The sequence below is a fragment of the Neovison vison genome, chromosome 12 (genome assembly GCF_020171115.1).
Source record: "Neovison vison isolate M4711 chromosome 12, ASM_NN_V1, whole genome shotgun sequence".
In the NCBI taxonomy this organism is placed as follows: Eukaryota; Metazoa; Chordata; class Mammalia; order Carnivora; family Mustelidae; genus Neogale; species Neogale vison.
In genome coordinates, this window is record NC_058102.1 from 82,043,532 (window position 1) to 82,063,420 (window position 19,889).

The 19,889-nt window shown below is 42.0% G+C and overlaps 1 protein-coding gene across 2 annotated transcripts in view; it reads left to right on the forward strand.

Moving 5' to 3' along the window:
- The window catches only part of ANO6 (anoctamin 6), a 181,633-nt gene extending 166,643 nt beyond the window's left edge, over nt 1-14,990 (forward strand). For both annotated transcript variants that reach the window (XM_044227537.1, XM_044227538.1), the window contains 4 exons: nt 2,550-2,755; nt 6,966-7,168; nt 8,441-8,546; nt 14,099-14,990. In XM_044227537.1, coding sequence (XP_044083472.1) covers nt 2,550-2,755; nt 6,966-7,168; nt 8,441-8,546; nt 14,099-14,305 — 722 coding nt within the window. In that variant the 3' untranslated portion in view covers nt 14,306-14,990. The remainder of the gene's footprint in view (nt 1-2,549; nt 2,756-6,965; nt 7,169-8,440; nt 8,547-14,098) is intronic.
- Nucleotides 14,991-19,889: the final 4,899 nt, after the last annotated feature.

Here is a 19,889-nt window from a genome sequence, read left to right on the forward strand (position 1 = left end):
TGAGAGCCGAAGCCCCTGCCTCATTGCTGGACAGTGGGGTTAAATAGAAGCCACACCCTATAGCTAGGTAGCGTTTTAAAAAAAATTGTGTGCACGTGCGTGTACACACACACACTCAACCCTCACCTTGGCTTTTTAGATTCTTTAAGTAAAACAAAAGTCAAGGGGGAAAAGCATTCCGCTGAGAGGGAAATACTTGGCCGTATCAAAAACGCCTCGTAATCCAACAGATAAGGACTGAAAACGCACGCAGGCTTAGGAATAGGCCGTCACTGCAGAGTGAGCGTCACGAGGGCTGAGGCAGGAGGTGTGGCTCTGAGGAAGGAAGGAGCGGTGGAGAAATAGTTGAGGGGGCATTTCGAGAAGCTTGACTGCACAGTGAAGAAGGAAGCAGAGTGGCAGAGAGCACTATAGGGTCCTGAAAAAATTCGAGTCAAGGATTATTTGGGTTTTTGCAGTGTGTGTTTTTTGCCTTGCAGAATCCATAGGTCTTTTTTGTTGTTGATTTCAGAAGTTTAGAAAGTTCTTCTCGTTTGAACATCAAAACAGGTTATATACCGTGTTGATTTTTCTGGTGCATTATTTTTAAATTAATCCATTTGTAATTTATTTTGGTGACAGAAGTGAGGACTCCATCCCAGTTTTTCCAGTGATGTAGCTAATTGCTCTAATACTTGAATCCACTGATTTGAAGTATCCGGTTTTATAATATAGTAAAATCTCATGGATATCTGCCTCTCTTCTGTTTCGCACTGTGAATGCACTATCTTTGAACTGTTTCAGTTGCCATTGTGTGATAATATGCATTGGTTTCTCTCTGGTCCCACCTTAGCCTTTCTCGTTGCTGTCAGTTCGAGCATCCCTCTTCATTATTTTACCTGTGTAGTTGTGTAGATTTCTTGAAAAACTTTAGCATCACCTTTCAGCTTAAAAAAGAAAAAATCTATTGGGGATTATTAATTAAATTTGCATTAGATTTTGCAATTCTATTTTGGAGAAAATAACTGATGAGTCAGCCCAGTTAAGAGTATGGAACATTTGGCCATCCATTCATTTATCATTCATTATTTGTTTTTATTTTCTTAGGCTGTTATCATATCAGTGTTAACATTTCTCACTAATTTATTCCTAAATAGTCTGAAATTTTATTGTTATTTTAAATGGCATCTTTTCTGTTTGGGCTATTTAACTGGGTTAATTACCAGTATAGTCCTAATTTCTGGCTTCTCTTGAATAACGAGGAGATCTGGCAACATTGGACCCTCATTCCGATGTGGCAACTGTGAGTAGTCCCTTTCATTAGCCTACAGACTTGCCAGTATGCCACAGTTGACTGTAGCCACTCCATGCATTTCTATTCTTGCCTGGCCCCTGTGGGCAGATGAGTTCATGTAGGGGCAGGTGGTCCATAGACACAGTCAGCAGCATAGCACCAAGCACTAGTGTCAACATCTGTGACATCACCACCTCTGGTCCTTGGCTGTCTTTCCTGAAGGTGATGGCTCCTGCCTGGCCTGTGGACCTGCCAGATCTTTCCAGCCCTCTCTTCTTCTGCAACACACCCTGGCCTCTCAGACCAGAAGCACATGCCAATTCCTTCTCCCTCCATAGTCTTGCCCTTTTTGGCCAGATTGGTCCCTGCCCCTTTTCTGAGCTGTAGCTGTAAAGAGCCTGTAAATCTTCCCTTTACTCACAGCCTCATTTCCATATCTGTACTAGTTTACTTGAAAGGTTTCTTTTAGATCTCTGGCCATCTCATTCCTGAACTTTACCACACACTGCCCCGCTGCCATGGTACAGTTTACCCCAAATCTCTGATGTCCGTCTATAGTGATGCCATATAAATTACAGATAAGGAAGAAAAGAACTTCTGAGCCATCACTTGAATTTTTATTTACTGTGACCACATAGACTGCAACAATGTCAAGAGAAAAATTCCTGAAGAAGTATATTTTGCCTTATTTGGCCACTTTCAACACATACATGTCTGCGATTTGTAATAATACTAAAAATTCTCTGAATGTACTGCATTGCATTTGCAGACTCGCGGGAGCTCGCTCATTTGCCTGTTTCTAGCATATTTCCTCTAACATTCTCTAAGCAGAGTCTTCCCAAAAGTCCATTTCTTATTTCTTTTTAACTTGTTAGATGCTTCCACAATATTCCTGTTTTTTGTTGGTTTTTTTTTAACCCTAAATCACAAATCCTGTTCTAGCGTTCTCTTATTTCCGCAGAGAATGGATAATATACTTGGAGTGTCCCAACTTTACTGCCAGCGAATAACTTTAGTTGATTAAAGATTTTAAATATATTATTCCTACTCCGTGTGTACGTAGGAAAGAAACCGGCTCTAACCAGTCTTCTTTCCAGACACTTAACCTTTGTCTTTGGTTCGGGTTCTTTCCCTGTTGAACATTGTTACTACCATGGATGTCTTTTCTCTTTGGGATTCAGTTTGTTGTTTGCCTTTGTCTTTATAAGAGTAAAGGAGAGTGTGTTGTCCTCCCATCCACCCACCGCTCCATGATGCGTGTCCATTCCATTGACAGTTATTCAGTTTGGGTTCGTCACCTTATTTGTGGCCTCTTTTCCACTGGCCCCCCTGTTGGCTCTGGTGAACAATATATTGGAAATAAGAGTGGACGCATGGAAAATGACTACCCAGTATAGACGCATGGTTCCAGAAAAAGCCCAAGACATCGGAGCGTGGCAGCCCATCATGCAAGGAATAGCAATTCTGGCTGTGGTGACCAATGTGAGTACACCTAGGCTTCCCAGGGTAAAGAGCTCAAGAAATCCAAAAATGCATTAGTGTTGCTACCGAAAGAACCAAATGTTTGCTATATTTTTTTTGAATGGGAGGGAGATGCCAATATTAATTTCCATGTAAAAACAGTTGTTATAACTGTGATTGTTATTATTTTTTAATGTTCTTAATTGTTTATATTATTTGTGACTTATAAATCAAGACCTCTTACAGGAACAGTTGCGAAGAGTGACCATTATGCTATTATTGTTCATTTGCTAAAGGTTTTATTTAATAGAAACACAGTAATAGTAATAAGAGTAAGAACCAATTCTCTCTATTATCCAATAGTGCTTTTATTTTTTTTTCCCAATAGTGCTTTTATTTTTTTTTAATTTTTAAAAAAATTTTTTTTTAAGATTCTATTTATTTGAAGAGAGAGAGAAATCACAAGTAGGCAGAGAGGCAGGCAGAGAGAGAGAGAGGAGGAAACAGGCTCCCCACGGAGCAGAGAGCCCAACGTGGGGCTCGATCCCAGAATCCTGGGATCATGACCTGAGCCGAAGGCAGATGCTTTAACCCACTGAGCCACCCAGGCGCCCCCCCAATAGTGCTTTTAAAACAGAGATAGTAATCTGTCCATTTGTAGTGGGATGATGCTAAATTAAGAACTATCCTTCTACCCTATTTTACCATATATTCCATACTATTAACTGAAAATATTAACTATTTGATGATGATGTATGTATAAGCAGTTTGCATTCCATTCATGTGTTACCTTCCTTTTCTCCTGGGGCAGAGGTTCTTTAGGGAGGGGGGCTTTAGAATGGGTCCCATCTCTCTTCTCCACCCCAGCCTTGGCCTTTCCTTGCCACTCACTGGTCATTAGCTAAACAGCCTCATACCCTCTATGTGTCCCAGCTTGGGGGAACAGAACACAGTTCTTCATAACCTATATAGAACTTGGACCAATCTGAACAATCAGTACCCCCTACCTCCCCCTCCCTTCTCCCTCTCCCTTTTTTTAAGCACAGGCCAGCAAGGAGCTCTCAGGGAGAATAAGTTCCATTCCATCCCAATAGGGGAATGACCACCTTCCCTAGAAATATCCTTACAGCTGGGGTTATTTCCTCCCTTATTTCACTAACCGTTTTACTCTCAGGTCACAATCCCAACACGATGATATCCAAGTTTTAATTTCTTTGTCAAGCCACACTTGCCTGGAGTCCGCAGCCTTTTCCCATGAGCACTTGTAGAAACAGAATTCAGCAAGTGCCTGTGGGTCAGGCTCCTGGTCAGGCTCTGCACTGCAGACACAGGTCAGACCCAAAGTCCAGCTCTCACTGATGTAGCTTCCCAGCTGCATGACCTTGGGCCAGACCTTAACACTGGAGAGCTTCAGTTTATCATTTGTAAATTGAATAATTCCTTGCTGTATATTTTAAGACTATTATATACCCTAAAGAATAACCAGGGACTTCAGCGAGTTAATGCATGGAGCCTGGTCCTCATGCAGTGTTAGCTATTGTTATTCTCTTCATCACCCATCATCAGTAACAGCGACTGTGTAGACTTTGACAGGTATCTAAACTAAAGGCACAAGATTTTTACAATGTGTCACTGAGCTGTGGTTACAGTTTTACACAATCAAGCCAATTTTCTGGAACTCAGCTGTCACCCCCTGCCAAGAACCCTCAAGTTATCCAAATCGTAGGCTATCCCTGCTTTCTTCAGAAAGTTGCAAATTGCACACAAAAGACAACTGCTAGGCTATATCATTTTCCATTTACCCAGGTTACCCACACCTTGCACATCCCCTGTGCTATGAAATGAAGACTGATGTGCAGAAATAGGACAGTGAGGCTTTTCAAGTTCTACAGTCATAAAAGAATGAGTCTGTCACATTCAGTATGCTGTACAGCATGAAGCAAGGTAGGAATGTGGACCTGGGCACTTTAGGAATATTGAAGCAACAAGGTTTGAAACTTAAAGTGTTTTTGTTTGACCTTCAGCTAACCGGAAACTTCAGATGATTTGTACTCCCCATTCCCAGCACTTTGGTTTGATTGTCGTAGGCACCTTCTCCTGATATCCCCAGCAGGGCTCCACTCCATTGGCACAAATGGGGTATTTGCTGTTGTTTCTAAGGCTACCGTGGGGGGGGGGGCGGTGGGTGTGTAAACAGGCACCTGTGTGCTTGCCAGTTGGTGCTACTGGTCCTTATCCAGTAGTTTTTTTTTTTTTTCTCATAACCTAGGCATCGTTTTATTATACCCTAGGAAAACTGCTTTTTAGATCACTGAACTACAGACCATCCTTTTCCCCATATTATTAGGATTTGGTCCAGCTTCAGACTGCAGGTCCTGTTGCATGTTTGTGTGTCTGTAGGAACGGCCCTTGTGTATCATCCCCTCCCATACCTAATGCAGGCCTCTACCATCTGCTGGGCACAGAGAGGGCTAACTTTCCATAATAGGAGAACTTTCAACTCTAGGAGAAAGAGAAGAGCCACCAGGGATGAAAATGGACATCGAGCAAGAGTTTGGTATGAAATCATTCATCTTCCAGCAGCTTGTACAATAATAGACTGAATTGACAGGTTGTATCAGGCCACAGTATCTGCCACTGAAGACCGATTTTAATTTATTTTGACAAATGGAAAAGCAGCACACCGCATTTACCTGCACTTTTGCAGTGTATCTCAAAGCAGCTCAGTTCAGGAGGAACAAGGGTCTTGTCAGAAGACAAGAGAATTCTCTTCCTTGTTGGAATTTTTGTAGCTTCCTGGAGCACATCTGCAGGTGATTCCGTAAAAAGCTATAGTTAAATAACAGGAAATGTTAAACTATTGAAATCTGGAAAAAGTAAAATATTCTTGTCGTACATCCCTCCCCAAACCCACCCAGAGTCAAACATACACACATACGTCAGAGGAGATGACAAAGCTCATTCTACTAGGGGGAGTAATTTTGCAATAGGAAAGCCCCTTTGTTGTTTTTCTTGCTCTGCTGAGATCTTGTTTGTTGACTTGTGGTCTCACTGCATCTAAACCATATGTTCAGATGAACACTATTAAAAATCATGTTGTGCCAAAAACATGTCTTTCTGCTTCAGTAAATGAACCATTCAGCTTTGTTTATTCACATAGAATTTGGGTTAAAGTATATTCCTTACTTTCTCCCTCTTTCAAACCAATTTTATACATTGGAGAGTTGAAAGCCCAAATTAAAGAATGTTAGAGAAAAATTCATGTAATTCATAATACCCTTCTATCCGGATAGAGGGCTGCCTGACACAGACTCAGGTTTAAAACTGATCTGAATTTATTCCTTTAATCTTGGAACACACTAGACTTTCTTCAGTTAGTCTTTCTGAAGTTTAGAGGCTTAGACACGAGGTCCAATAAAACAGGCATACACTTGACCATATGAATGGCGCAACCCCAAGAGTTTCTTGCTACCTACATTTTAAAATTAATAAAAAATTTTTGCTCTCTAATGAAGCAACATATGTAAGTATATACTGACGGTTTAAAATCAGACTGTGAGTTGATGTGAATAAGTCAAGATACTCTAGGGGAAAAAAGTATGAATTTGAAGGCCCTTATTAGATTAAGGAAAATATTTTATGCAATTTATAATTTATAAAATTAGAATTAATTTTAAGAGGCAAGTGATTTAAAAATGAGTTTTTTATCAATTGTAAACTCTACAAAGGAATTATGTAAGGCCACATTATTTTTGTAATACTGGCCCTAGTATTACTTAGACAGAAGGGCCTTCTCAATCATAAAAGAAAGATTAAAATTATATCAAGTAGAGTTTCAAGGTTGAGTTATATAATATTCTAATTTTTGAAAACCTAATTTATATGCAACATATGCAAGCAACTTGAGTTAATCCAGGATACCCTGGTCTACAATTACTGTACTTAAGAAACCTAAGAGGCAACTTGCAGACCTTTGCTTTTCGACTGCAGATGGACAGCCCTTATGTGAACTGAAGACCAAGAGGAAGTAACTATCCTTTAAAGCATTGCTCAAAGACTTTAGGACACTGGCTATCTGTATCCATTTGACGGTTAGGAAAGGATTAAAGTTCCTGAATCTTTCATTTAAAAAAAAAATCAACCAATGAATATGTAATTCTGGTGTGTTTGTTAACCATAGCTATACAGGCTCTAAATTAACAACCCCCGTCTTGTGTTCCTCCCCAAACAGGCCATGATTATTGCTTTCACATCGGACATGATCCCCCGCCTGGTGTATTACTGGTCCTTCTCCGTCCCTCCATATGGCAACCACACCCATTACACCATGGAAGGCTACATCAACAGTACTCTCTCCATCTTCAACGTCTCAGACTTCAAAAACCAAAGCAAGGGAAATCCAGACCCTAAGGCGGTTATCCCTACCACATGCAGGCAAGTTCTGCTTACCTGTTTAAAAATGTACTTCCTCTTTTAAAGGACTTTTATTGTCATGTAATTCTAAATAAAACTGCTAGAGACATTCCCCACCCACCCCCAGGTTTCTTTTCAGCCAAACTTAATACAGACTGGGGTCAGAATTTACCAATCAGAACATAAAGCCTCATTTAAAGATGGGAGTTTCAAATGATTACAGGGAAACTGCTCCAGGAGGAGAGTCTTGTTCATACCTTAGAAAGGTAGAAACTCAAGGAGTTCCCAAAAACAAGTCAATTCAGTTGTAATGACTAATCTGTTATTCAAGCACACGCTGATGTGCTGAGTGACTGCAAAGCAGCCCTCTCCCTCCAACAAATACAAAGACGAGAAATGTGAAGACTGCATGCTCACCTAGCAGCGTTCTCGAAAGCATTCCATGAGGCCGCTTCTCTCTGCATTGATTGTGATGGCTGGTGAGGTCAGCTGTGGACAATAAACAAGTAAATCACTACTTGATAAAGTTTGTGGACTACAGATCCTAAAGTTTGTTTGTTTTTTTTTAATTCAGTGTCTTAACCCTAAAGGAGGATTTTAAATCTTACTTAGTTCAACTCCTCAAACCTTTCTCTGGTTCAGATTCTCAGCAGCACAACCAAGAAATAGAAATAAGCCCCAAATAAATGTTTTTAGAGCCTCTTCAGAATCCCATATCAAATCTTCTTACTCTTACTTGACATAATTCTAAAGAGTAGTTACACTCTTCCAGGTCTAAAAGGTTACAGGCAGAAAATTTGAGATGTGCTACCTGAGGGCAATAGACTAACAGCAGTAGCTCCTGACCTCTAAAAAGGAAATTAGGTTGATTATATTATAGCAAGCAATTGGGCATTCCTCTTTAGAAGGAGGGGTAGCCCATAGCTGAGGGAAGCCTGCTGATACCACGAGATAAACAAATTTATAATCCTGTTTGTGAAAATACACCACATCATTTTAGTGTTATACTCTTTTGAGAAAGCAGGAATAAAACTCTTGACAAAAATTTTTTAAAATACTTTCCTTTTTGCACATATGGTGTATGTATGTATTACCATCACCTTCCTATTTTATGTTAAGTATTACTGGACTCATTATTTCAGGATTTTGTAGCCAAATTAAACTCTTGGAGAAAATTTATAGGATGTCCAGTTTTAAAAAGCAGTACATTAATTATGACCTCTTTTGAAAGGGGTCCTTGCTTTCACTACTTAATCAAAAAGAACCTCCTGATATCCCTGTTTTACTTTTCAGGTATCGTGATTTCCGGAACCCACCTGGACACGAACAGCAGTATAAACACAACATCTACTACTGGCACGTGATCGCAGCCAAGCTGGCTTTCATCATTGTCATGGAGGTAAAAGAAGTATATTTTGAAAGAGCTTATACGGCAGTATAAGCATTAAGTATTGCCAACTCGGACTTAAAATACATTCTTTTCCCTTGCTAGCAATTATTTTAGGACATCTATTAATGAAATTTAACAGGTGAATACCCATAATGCTCTCATTAATGATATGAAATCGGTTATCTGTTTGAAAAGGTGAAAGCATTTTGTGTGCTAGGGGGATTCGGTGCCTCTCACTGCAGTATTGAGTGCCTTTTTTAAAAATGTGGGGCACTGGCCTGCATTCTAGACCACGAAGGGGCTTACTGGAGACGACTAAGATGTGATCTCTGCCCCTGAGGAACTTTATTGCTGTCGTAGTTTTATTTGTATTACTATTAAGTATTTTTTTTTAAAAAGATTTTATTTATTTATTTGACAGAGAGAGATCACAAGTAGACAGAGAGGCAGGCAGAGAGAGAGAGAGGGAGGCAGGCTCCCTGCCGAGCAGAGAGCCCGATGTGGGACTCGATCCCAGGACCCTGAGATCATGACAGCGGCTTAACCCACTGAGCCACCCAGGCGCCCCTACTATTAAGTATTTTTATTACATTTTCATAATGTACCTCTTAGAATAGTCTTTTTATATCCCTAAAATTAACCAGCTCTTAAAATGACTGAGGCAGCAATAAATTTGAAATCGAACTAAGCAACTTTACTTCTGACGCAGAGGGAATCACCACTACCGAACTGTGAAGGCTCAGAAGTTGCTTGATGGGTGTGGTCCCAGTTAGGGTAACACTTAAAGGTTGATTTTTCTCACATAGCATAGTAGGTGGCGGCTCCTGAATCAAGACCATGGTGCTAGCTGACGGAGACAGGATCGCTGACTCTCTGGCACGCATGCGCGCGCGCGCTCGCTCTCTGTCTCGGCATGTCGTGTGTGTGGCTGCAGGGTGAGAGCTGCAACTCCCGATGGAACACGTACAGGGTCTAGACAGTAAGGAGAAAGAAAGAGGACGCTCGCCCTATCCGTTCCTTTTTGTCAGGAGAGAAAATGCTTTGCCAGAAGCCTCCAGGGCACACGGCTCCTCCAAGCAACAGAGTAGGCTGAGACAGGAGGTGCTGGGTTTGCTCTGAACAAAATGAGGATCTGTTAGCAAGGAAAAAGCCGGATAGGCTGTGTGGCTTTGATCATTTTTCAGTTTGGTGTTTATTAAAAAAACAAAAAACAAAAAAACACAACATTAACAGAAGAGGAATCAAGTTGTCATTTAGCTCCTCATCATCGGAGGATTCCTGGAGTATCTGCTACATCAGCAAGAATCACTACCTTATATTCAGATATGTAGTGGCCAAAGTGTTTCAACTTCTGCTTCTGAAATCATGGCTGACTAGATACTCTGAGGGGCCATTTCACTACAAAACATTCACAGTCAGCTTAAAGTAGAATTTCCTTTGCATTTTCAAGCTCAGTGAAAGGGAGGAGAATCTACGAAGGGGGGCAGAAAGGTAACGGCTCAACTCCAGCCGTGAGCACCCCCTGGGGCACAGGTGCCTCTGAGGCCGCGGGAGGGTCATCAGCTCCACGCTCAAGAGTCTCAAGGGCGCCAAGCAGCGGGTCAGCCCCAAGGTGGACCAGCTAAAGTTGAGACTTTGGGATTCAGCTAAGGGCCCCCCAAAGAGCTAAATTTGTCTCAGAGCAGAAGGAAATGCATATATTCCCTGGAGAAAAGAATGTCCTCCATTTAGACCACATTTTTCTCTCAGATTGAAATAATCAGATATGAGCTTCCAAAGATGAACAGTAATAACATGGGGAAATGAGAAAAACCACAAGTGAGATTCAGAAAATAATAATTTGGACCCTCAATAACTTCAAGAGTATGCATTATCACATTAGGAATTATAAATTAAAATGTATATGAATATGTTTAAACAAAAAATGAGCGATTGACAAATGAGCAAACAATAAGAAACTAAAAAATTACAAGGTAATCTTGAAAAATATATAGTTGTTAAAATGAAAAAGCATATGGATTAAACAGAAGTCTGAAGCAAGAATGAATGGAGAGATACGTCTGAAAAAAATTACTCCCAGCACATCACAGAGAGAGAAGAAAGTGGAAAATGTGAAAAAGAGATTAAGCAGTTTTTTAAAAATCCACAGAAGGAAAAAAAAATACTAGAGGAGAGACAATATTTAAAGAATTAATGGCTGAAATTCTACCCAAAGAAATGAAAGGGATGTGTTCACAGAGCAGAAAGCACAGCAAACATCAGGCAGAATAAAGAAATCCAGGCTTACAGAGATTGTAACAAAAGTGCAGCTCCTTGAAGATAAGATCTTAAAAGCAACCAGAGAAAAAGGACAGATGACTGATAAAATTGAAATGAGAGTAGACTTTAACGGAAGCATGGAAGCCAGAAGCAAGTAGTCAAATATCTTCTAAAACACTAAAGAAGGGAACTATAAACCTAGAATTATAACAAAATTTTGAGTAATTGAAAAATCTTTCCATAAAGAAAATGCCAGCCCATATGATTTTGTAGGAGAGTGATGCCACACTTTCTAGAAGTATACTTTCAGATCATTTTAGTTACCTCCAGAGACCAGAAAAAGAAACACTCTCTAACTCCTTTTAGATCCTTAAATCAGACAGGAATAGAAAGAGGAAAATTATAATCCAGTCTCCTTTGTTGCACTGATGCAAGGATCTTTTTAAAATGTGCCTATTGAATCTAGCAATATATTTTTTAAAGATGACATCAGGCCACATTGGTTTACCCCAGAAATGCAAGGGAACCATAATACAGAAAGTCCACGTCTATATATATAGATGGGGGAAAAAAAAAAAAAAAGAACCTCCCCTTCCTACATCATCAGCTTTCGCCCATTTACTCTATAATTTCCATCATTCAGACACACTCTCATTTCAAATATTCTCCACTCTCCCATTACCTTACTAATCAGAAGCCTTTGGCACAGCTGATCACTCTCTCCTCCTTGAAGTTCCTCCTCAGTTGGCTCCCAGGAAAACTTTTTTTTTCCCTTTTCCTCTTATCTCACTAGGCTGTCCCTTCATAATTTCTTTAGTCCCTTCTTTCTCTTTCTTTTTTCTCTCCTCACAGCCTTGGTGGTCTCACACAGTCCATTGGCTTTAAATGCCATGTATATGCCAGTGACTCAACGATATATGTATCTCCAGAACCCCTCTCTCCTGAACTCAGCCCACGAATCCAATGTGTACTTGACCTTTCTGCTGGGATAGCTAACAGATACATCTACCGCCCCAAATGCCCATATTTTCTTCAGTCCACTTGGAATGTTCTCCTCTCCATGCTGCCCTAAATAAATATTCCACCCACAGTGGGTCTGCCCCCTCTCAGTCATGGCATTTGTAGCTACCTCACTGGTTGTTAAGGGCAAAATTCTTTTTTTTTTTTTTTTTTTTTAAGATTTTATTTATTTATTTGTGAGAGACAGAGGAAGAGAGAGAGCACAGGCAGAGGCAGAGGGAGAAGCAGGCTCCCTGCTGAGCAAGGAGCCCGATGTGGGACTCGATCCCAGGACTCTGGGATCATGACCTGAGCCGAAGGCAGCTGCTTAACCAACTGAGCCACCCAGGCGTCCCTTAAGGGCAAAATTCTTAAAAGTCCCCCACTTGCAATGCTGCTGGCTTTCCTTGGACAGTACATTGCAGATCTGACCATTACCAACTCTGCTTCTATAACCAGGTTGGAGCCACCATCATTTCTCACCTGAATTAGGGCTGTGGGCTCCTAAATAGGCTCTCTGCTGCCTTCACATCTCACTCAGAGTAAAAGCCAGTGTCCTTACAGTGCTGTGCAAGGCCTGACACACTCTAGCCATGCTCTGTTACCTCTCTTTCTCTCTCTCATCCCTCCCCACTGCTGTTCCTGATGCACAGCCAGCGGGCTTCCACCACAAAGACTCTGTACTGACTGTTCCCTTTGCCTCGCATGCCTTTCCTCCTGACGTCTGCGTGGCTGGCTCCCCACCTCCTCAAAGCCTTGGCAAAGGGAGGCACACCCAGTCTGACCTGTACAAAATCCATCTGAAATTGGCCTCCCACGTAACACATAAACTCCTGATCTGCTTCACTGCTTTCGCCACACTCTGAACACATGAACACTTTGTCGATTTTTAATGACGTGTATATTGTATATTGTGCATTTCCTCGGTAGGTCAGAGACTTTTGCATAATGAACAAATAAAAACTTGTTCGACATCGTTAGTCATCAGAAACGACTAAATGACTAAAATGAAAGTGCATTTTAGGGGCGTCTGGGTGGCTCAGTGGGTTAAAGCCTCTGCCTTCGGCTCAGGTCATGATCCCAGGGTCCTGGGATCGAGCCCCGCATCGGGCTCTATGCTCAGCAGGGAGCCTGCTTCCTCCTCTCTGCCTGCCTCTCAGCCTACTTATAATCTCTGCCTGTCAAATAAATAAATAAAATCTTTAAAAAAAAAAAAAAAAAAAAGAAAGTGCATTTTATAATCACTATGTTGGTGAGGAAAAAAACGATGACCACAAGTGCTGGCAAGAATGCAGAGCCCCTGAAACCATCACACGCTGCTGGTGGAGGTGGAAGCTGGATTAACTACTTTGGAAAAGACTTTGGTACCATCTTGGAAATTTGAATATTCATTTAACAGAGTCTTGCCAGTTCCACTTCTAGGTCATCCCCTTGAGAAACTCTCACAGATGTCCTCCAGAATCCAAATGCAAAAACATTCTTAACATCATTGTTTCTAATAGAAACACTAGAAACAAGCCCAGTACATTTTGATGGGGTAATCGACAGGAGACCCTTATACAGAATTATGAACAAACTGCAGTTATGCACAATAACAGGGATGGGTTAGAAACTAGTCTTGAATGCAGATGTCATTTTTAGGGGCGCATGGGTGGCACAGTTCAGCATCCAACTCTTGGTTTAAGCTCAAGTCATGATCTTGCAGTCATGGGATCGGGCCCCGTGTTGGACTCCGTGCTCAGTGAGGAGTCTGCTTGAGATTCTCTCTCTCTCCCTTTCACTCTACCCCCTCCTGCTCACGTGCATTCTCTCTCTCTAGTAAATAAATCTTTTAAAGTAATTTTCAAAAGACTATATACAGTATCTTACTTTTTATAAAGCCCAAATCAAGGGAGACTAAACAATATATTATTTGGGGCTATCTACATATTTTGTTAAACAGGTTCTCAAAAATAAAATGATACAGATAGACTCACACAGATAGGATTTAGTGCTAATCTTTGGGGGAAGAGGCCTGGAAATGAGATAGGAAAGGAACACACACAAAAATACTACAGCATTGTCAGGGTGAATGTTAGTGTTCTTGAAATTGTCGAAGCAACAAAATGTAGCTCTTTGGCAGACCACATGGTATAGGAGAGTCTGGTTGTATATAGAGAATAGTCACCACTTTGTCCAGATCTGTTGATGGGATGACTAAGCAAAAAAACAACCAAAAACAAAACAAAAAAACCACAAAAATGAAAAGAGCTCTGTGTTTCCCACTACTTCCTTGTGATGGACATTTTTCTTCTCTTCCACAGCATCTCATCTACTCTGTGAAATTCTTTGTATCCTATGCCATCCCAGATGTATCCAAAAGCACGAAGAGCAAGATCAAGAGAGAAAAATACTTAACCCAAAAGCTTCTTCGGGAGAATCACCTCAAAGATATGACAAAAAATATGGGGGTCATAGCTGAGAGGATGGGGGCAGTGGTAGAGAACAATTTACGACCAAAATTAGAATAAGAGCTTTATGTTCTGAGAAGCACTTTATAGAATTTAACTCCGTCAAAATATATTATGAATCACTAATGAGAATGTTGAAGTCAAAACACTTTGGCAAATAGGTGTCTTCGCTATTGCCATTTTCATAGAGATTATTTTTCAGTTTCAGCCTGCCATGCAGGACCTGGGAAATGCAAAATTTAGATCAAGAAGTGCATAAAACTAATCACCTGGAAAACCAGAAATGTTACCCTTTTTTGATAAATTGGAATTTCTGTAACACAGAAAGTGTCTCGCAGTGTGCTTAAAAACCACCTCTTCCAAAGCTGAATGGATTTTTGTCCCTCCGTTTGATTATTTTCATTCCTTTCTGTTCTCAAGCACATGCTCCCCTTTTAGGCAGTGTTTCATTTCTTCACTTTGCCAGCTCGGTCCCAGAGTTCTTTTCCTTACAGTACTTTCATTAAAGACTAGACATACTAGCTTTTGTGTGATTAAAAATAGCTAACTCAGAATTCAGTTTGAATGCTGTATTCAATGGCAAATAGACCCAAGAATTCACAATATTTAGGTGTATTAGCACATCCCTCCAGAAAATGAAACCTCACTTAATAAGAGGAAATAGTTTCCGTCTTCATTCTGGCCTGTCTTTCCATCTCAAAGAAATACTCTTAATGGATTGGAATAAAGATAGCAGGGTCCTGAAGTGTATTTGGACTAATCCACAGTGACACCTTTTATCTTCCAGGAGCACTCCTGGAATCCTCTGTGCCTAATCAGTGTTGACTGCTTTGCAAATCTCAAGGGAGTAAGATGACAAAAGTGGGGAAAGGTACAGATTCAAATAGAATTGGAACTCCTATTGATCAGGATAATTAATTTACCTCTTCTAAAGATAGGTGGTTTCTTGAAAAAAAAAAAAAAAAGAAAGAAATCAAAGGATTAAAATTACATTTTTATCAGCATAAGGGTCTGGAAAGATAAGCCCATCCCTTTCCCAGCAGTTGCCCTATAGCCATCAGATCAGCTCACTGGCACCCCTTGGAATGGCTCACTGCCCAGCCCACCCAACAGGACGATGCTGCACAGCTTGAGAGAACAGCAGGTGCCCTCACTGTGAGTCCCCGTGGGGAGTGCCTTTCCAGCAGGGGTCCTGCCTATCCAAGTGATCAACATACCAAAGCATCTGCTATGGTCAAGGTGCTTCCCTACATCCTCCATTCCCTTAGTCCCAGCCCAGAACTTGTTTGTAACCTGCGTGCACCGGTGTAGGGGTTGGGGGGGGGGGGGCTGGGGTGGGGGGAGAGGAAAGAGACAGGCAGACCCAGATCACTCCCGATCCAAAAAAGAGACTCTGGTCTGGATGTGAGCCTCCCTAAAGCCACAGTCTGGTCACAACCCCTGCCGCCGGCGGGAGGTAACTTCCTGATGAACGCCCGCGCACTGCGCACATCTTGCCTTCAGTTTGTCCGCTCAGCAGCCTTTACTGTGCTTGACCGCCTTTCAGGTGCAAAGCCCTCCCGGGGCCCGCACTGCGCTTGCTTGACTGGTACCTGGGCAGCGCTGGGTGTGGGAGAGGGTGTCTGGCACTGGGTTCTTGCGAGGTGGGCCGCCACCCACTGCGGTGCTGCTAAATGCCCAGAGGCCAAGCCACTCAGAATCCCAGCGGCGGAGGGAAAGGAAAGCCGTTTCCTGAGCGGATTCAGAGGCTTGTGGTAAGAGCAGCTTGACTCAAGGTCACCGTTCTAAATGCATGCCATGAAGGTTTGAAAAACAAAAATAGTATGTATGGAGGATCCATCGGAGCAGGGCTCTGGACTTCTGAATTGGCTCAGTGGATCAGGGACAACATTTCACTAACCTTCTTGGTCACATGAACAATGGGAACAGAGCGTTCCCAAAAGCCGCAAGAGCTCTGACCGCACAGGGAGTAAGAAAGGCGTTTCTTCACAGCTGCTCCTTCCTCGCAGCCCAGACTGAGTCTGGTCCCGCTCCTGGCAGTGGGGCCGCTTCCTCTGCTCTTAACTCTGCTCTTCTCCGAAGCTGAGGACTATCTCCTCGTGTTGGATTGGGCGAGTACTCACCATTTAGGGGAGCACAGAAAGGAAATCTTCTTGCCTTATTTCCTTGTATATACGATAAAACTTTAAAAGAGTTGTGCATTTACGTCTTCATAAGTCATCTTTCATCAATCATTCATAGGTTAAAATGTGCTTTTGTGGACAGGAGTGGGGGAAAGCTCTATATTTTTAAAGGCAGAAAATCGGATGTAGGACACTGCCAGTATTCCCCAAACAGCGACGTGCGGGGAGCCAGGGTCACCTGGGACAGCGACAGTGTTAATGTAACTCCAGCGCGGACTTGTCCGCTGCAAAGAAAAATGTGGGGCTGCGTCTGCAGGCAGGCACGGGCTGGATCTGTAAATGTGAGCAGAAGCAGCACCCCAGGAAAAAGGGTGGGTGTGACCGTGCCCCCATGAAAGGAAAATCTGGCCCTCCACCTGCCTGTTGTTAACCACTAGAGAACTTTGTTTTGTATCCTTTTGTAATGCCTGTGAATTTTAACAGATTGAAGCATTAGACCAAAATACTCAGGGGATTTTTCCTTAAATATCCCTCAGATATTTCGGATGTGTCAATAGATAGGGAACGCTATCATTTCTGTTTGAAAACTCAACAAGGCCATCTTGCAAACTGTCACCAAACGCCTTCCCTTTTAATTACCCATGCATGCATCTTGAATTTCAGAAAACATTAGTTCACAATGGGGGGCAGAACATGCTCTGTTACTGAAACACTTCTTGTACCATTTTCTCATTGTGCAGAAGATGTTTGAAAAGTTAAAATGTATGAGCAGCTTAACTAAAGTAGAACGGAAATATTCATGATGCTTTCATACACTGTGGCATAAGATGTAAAGTTTGTAATGTTTTGTGAATTTCTGTGCATTTTAATATTCTTTTATAATTATGAGCATTTTAATAAATTCATTTTTCAAAACAACACTGGTCTCTATATTTGTCTTCATGTTTTTAAGGAGAGTATACAGTTATATATAAAAATGTAATATATATACACACACACATATATATCCACTATTTATCAGTTATGTATCACCCAGATAACAAATGTGTGCTTTTATGTAGATGATATCTAAAATTATATTTTTCACCACCTACACTTACTTTGAAACATGATTTTTCTGGGAAAAACTGGGTGTGGGGTTTCAGCCAGGGCTGCTAAAAACCAGTTGCTTGGATTGAGCAAGCCCTGCCAAGGGCACCAAGCCCGGAGAGCAGGTGGGAGCTGAGAACCAGCTTCCCTCCGGCCCCCCACCCACTGTGGTGCGCCAGAGCCAGGCTGCATCCACAAGGAAGAAAAGGCACTTTTCTCCAACTGCATAAAGTTGGCTTCTGCACGCTAAACATGATTGCAAGGGGCAGTGCCACCAGAGAGGGTAAGTCTCTAATAATCCCAGAAAGGTTCTGTTTGAACCTGCTGCAGCACTGGGTACAGAAAGGGAAATTATGGAGAAGAAAAGAGGGGAAAATGTCATTATAAAAATCAACCTTTTTATCCTGGACAACATATCCAGATTTTAACTTTTTCTGTTTTATTGGAGGGAAGTGTTTGTTTTCTGGGTTTTGGTTTGGTTTCATTTGGTTTTGATTTTTGCCAACTTAAATCTCATTAGGCTTCCAAGAAAACTCTAGATCAAATATAATCCATAACTGGACCAACAACAAGAAGCCTTTCCTTACCCTTACGTGATATCCTTGGGACCAATACTAATGTTATTTTTACTCTCAAGCCTTTTAATTCCAGCAAAGGACTGACCAGAATTTCATTTCTTAAGCTAAGTACCATCTCCCATTTGCAGGGAATGATGAGATCATAAATACAGTTGACCCTACAATAACACCTGTTTGAACGTCACGGGTCCACTTATATGCAGATTTCTTTTTTTAAGATTTTATTAGAGCGCACGCAGCAGGGGGAGGAGCAGAGGGAGGACAAGACTCCACACTGAGCAGAGAGCCTGATGCAGGGCTCTACCTCAGGACCCTGAGATCATGACCAGACCTGAAATCAAGAGTCTGTCACTAAACCAACTGAGGTAGCCATGTGCCTCTCCACAGATTTTTTTTTTTTTTAAGATTTTATTTATTTATTCGACAGAGAAAGATCACAAGTAGGCAAAGAATCAGGCAGAGGGAGAGGGCGAAGCAGGCTCCCCGCTGAGCAGAGAACCTGATTTGGGGCTCGATCCCATGACCCTGAGATCATGACCTAGGCCAAAGGCAGAGGCTTTAACTCACTGAGCTACCCAGGCACCCCTAGATTTTTTTTAATAATAAAATTTTAATAAATACATACAGTACTATAAATGTATTTTCACTTCCTTAGGATTTTAATGCTTTCTTTTCTCTAGCTTACTTTTTTGTAAGAATAGAGTATACAATATACAAAATATATGTTGATTGGACTTCATCTTCTGGTCTAAGATAGCAATGAAGGAAGACCCTGAGCTCCTCCTTTCCACAGACACACCAAACTAATACCTATTTATAGAGCAATTCCTCCTGAAGAACTGAGGACTGACCAAACTGCTTCTGCACAATGAAAGACCACAGAGGGAATAGCAAGAGACACAGACAAGGTAACAAAGGGAACCCTCACCCCCATTGCAAACTGCAGTAAGAGGAGCGATAATTCAGAGGGATCATGAGCAAATTCATCTGCCCTTGAACACTGGAAAAGGACACTGTTTACAAAGTCAACCAGAATATATAGGAATCTGTCCTAGAACCCTGTCAAATGGGAGGCAAGATACTGGAACTCACACCAGGTCAGAAGGGCTGGTGAGCCCCATACTTTGCATTTACCCTTTACGTTGATAGCACAGACAAAAGCAGGGTCAGGGTGTCAAAGCCAGCCTTATCAAGGCCTGGACTCCTAGCCCACACCAGTCTCAATTGCCCCCCCAGGAACAGAAAAACAAAACAAAACAAACACAAATAAACCCATGGCTTAAAGCAACTAGAATATTAAGGATCCAGCCCTAGAATTATGCCGAATGGCAGAGGAGCTGCTGAAACTCTCTCCAGGTTGGAGGGGCCGGATTACCTTCCTTCTCCTCCACCTGGCAATGTGGACAGGAGCAGGGTCTGGGCACACACTAGCAAGCCTACCACCCAGTGAGCCCCCAGCCCACACTACCCCCAGCTGTCCCACCAAAGTGGTCCCCTGCCTGAAGCACACCAGGACACCCCTGCTCAGCACTCACTATAGCTCCAGCCATCTCACCAAAGTGATACAGGTGCAAGAACACTCCCAATTCATACCACTTTGGCTCTAGATGACTTGCCAGACATCCCCGCTCTCACTTTGGCTCCAGACAATTTACCAGCGCTCCCTTTGTGTGGAGAGCCCTGTGGATTGCCTTCAACAACCATGCTTTAACCACAATGCCAGAGAGCCCCTGCACCCCAAAACAGCCTGTTCTACACCCATCCTGGCTCTAGCTGCCCAGCTATGGTACCCTCTACATGCAGTATCCCAGAACACCCTCGCTTATACCAACTTCAGCTTCACCTATCCTGCTG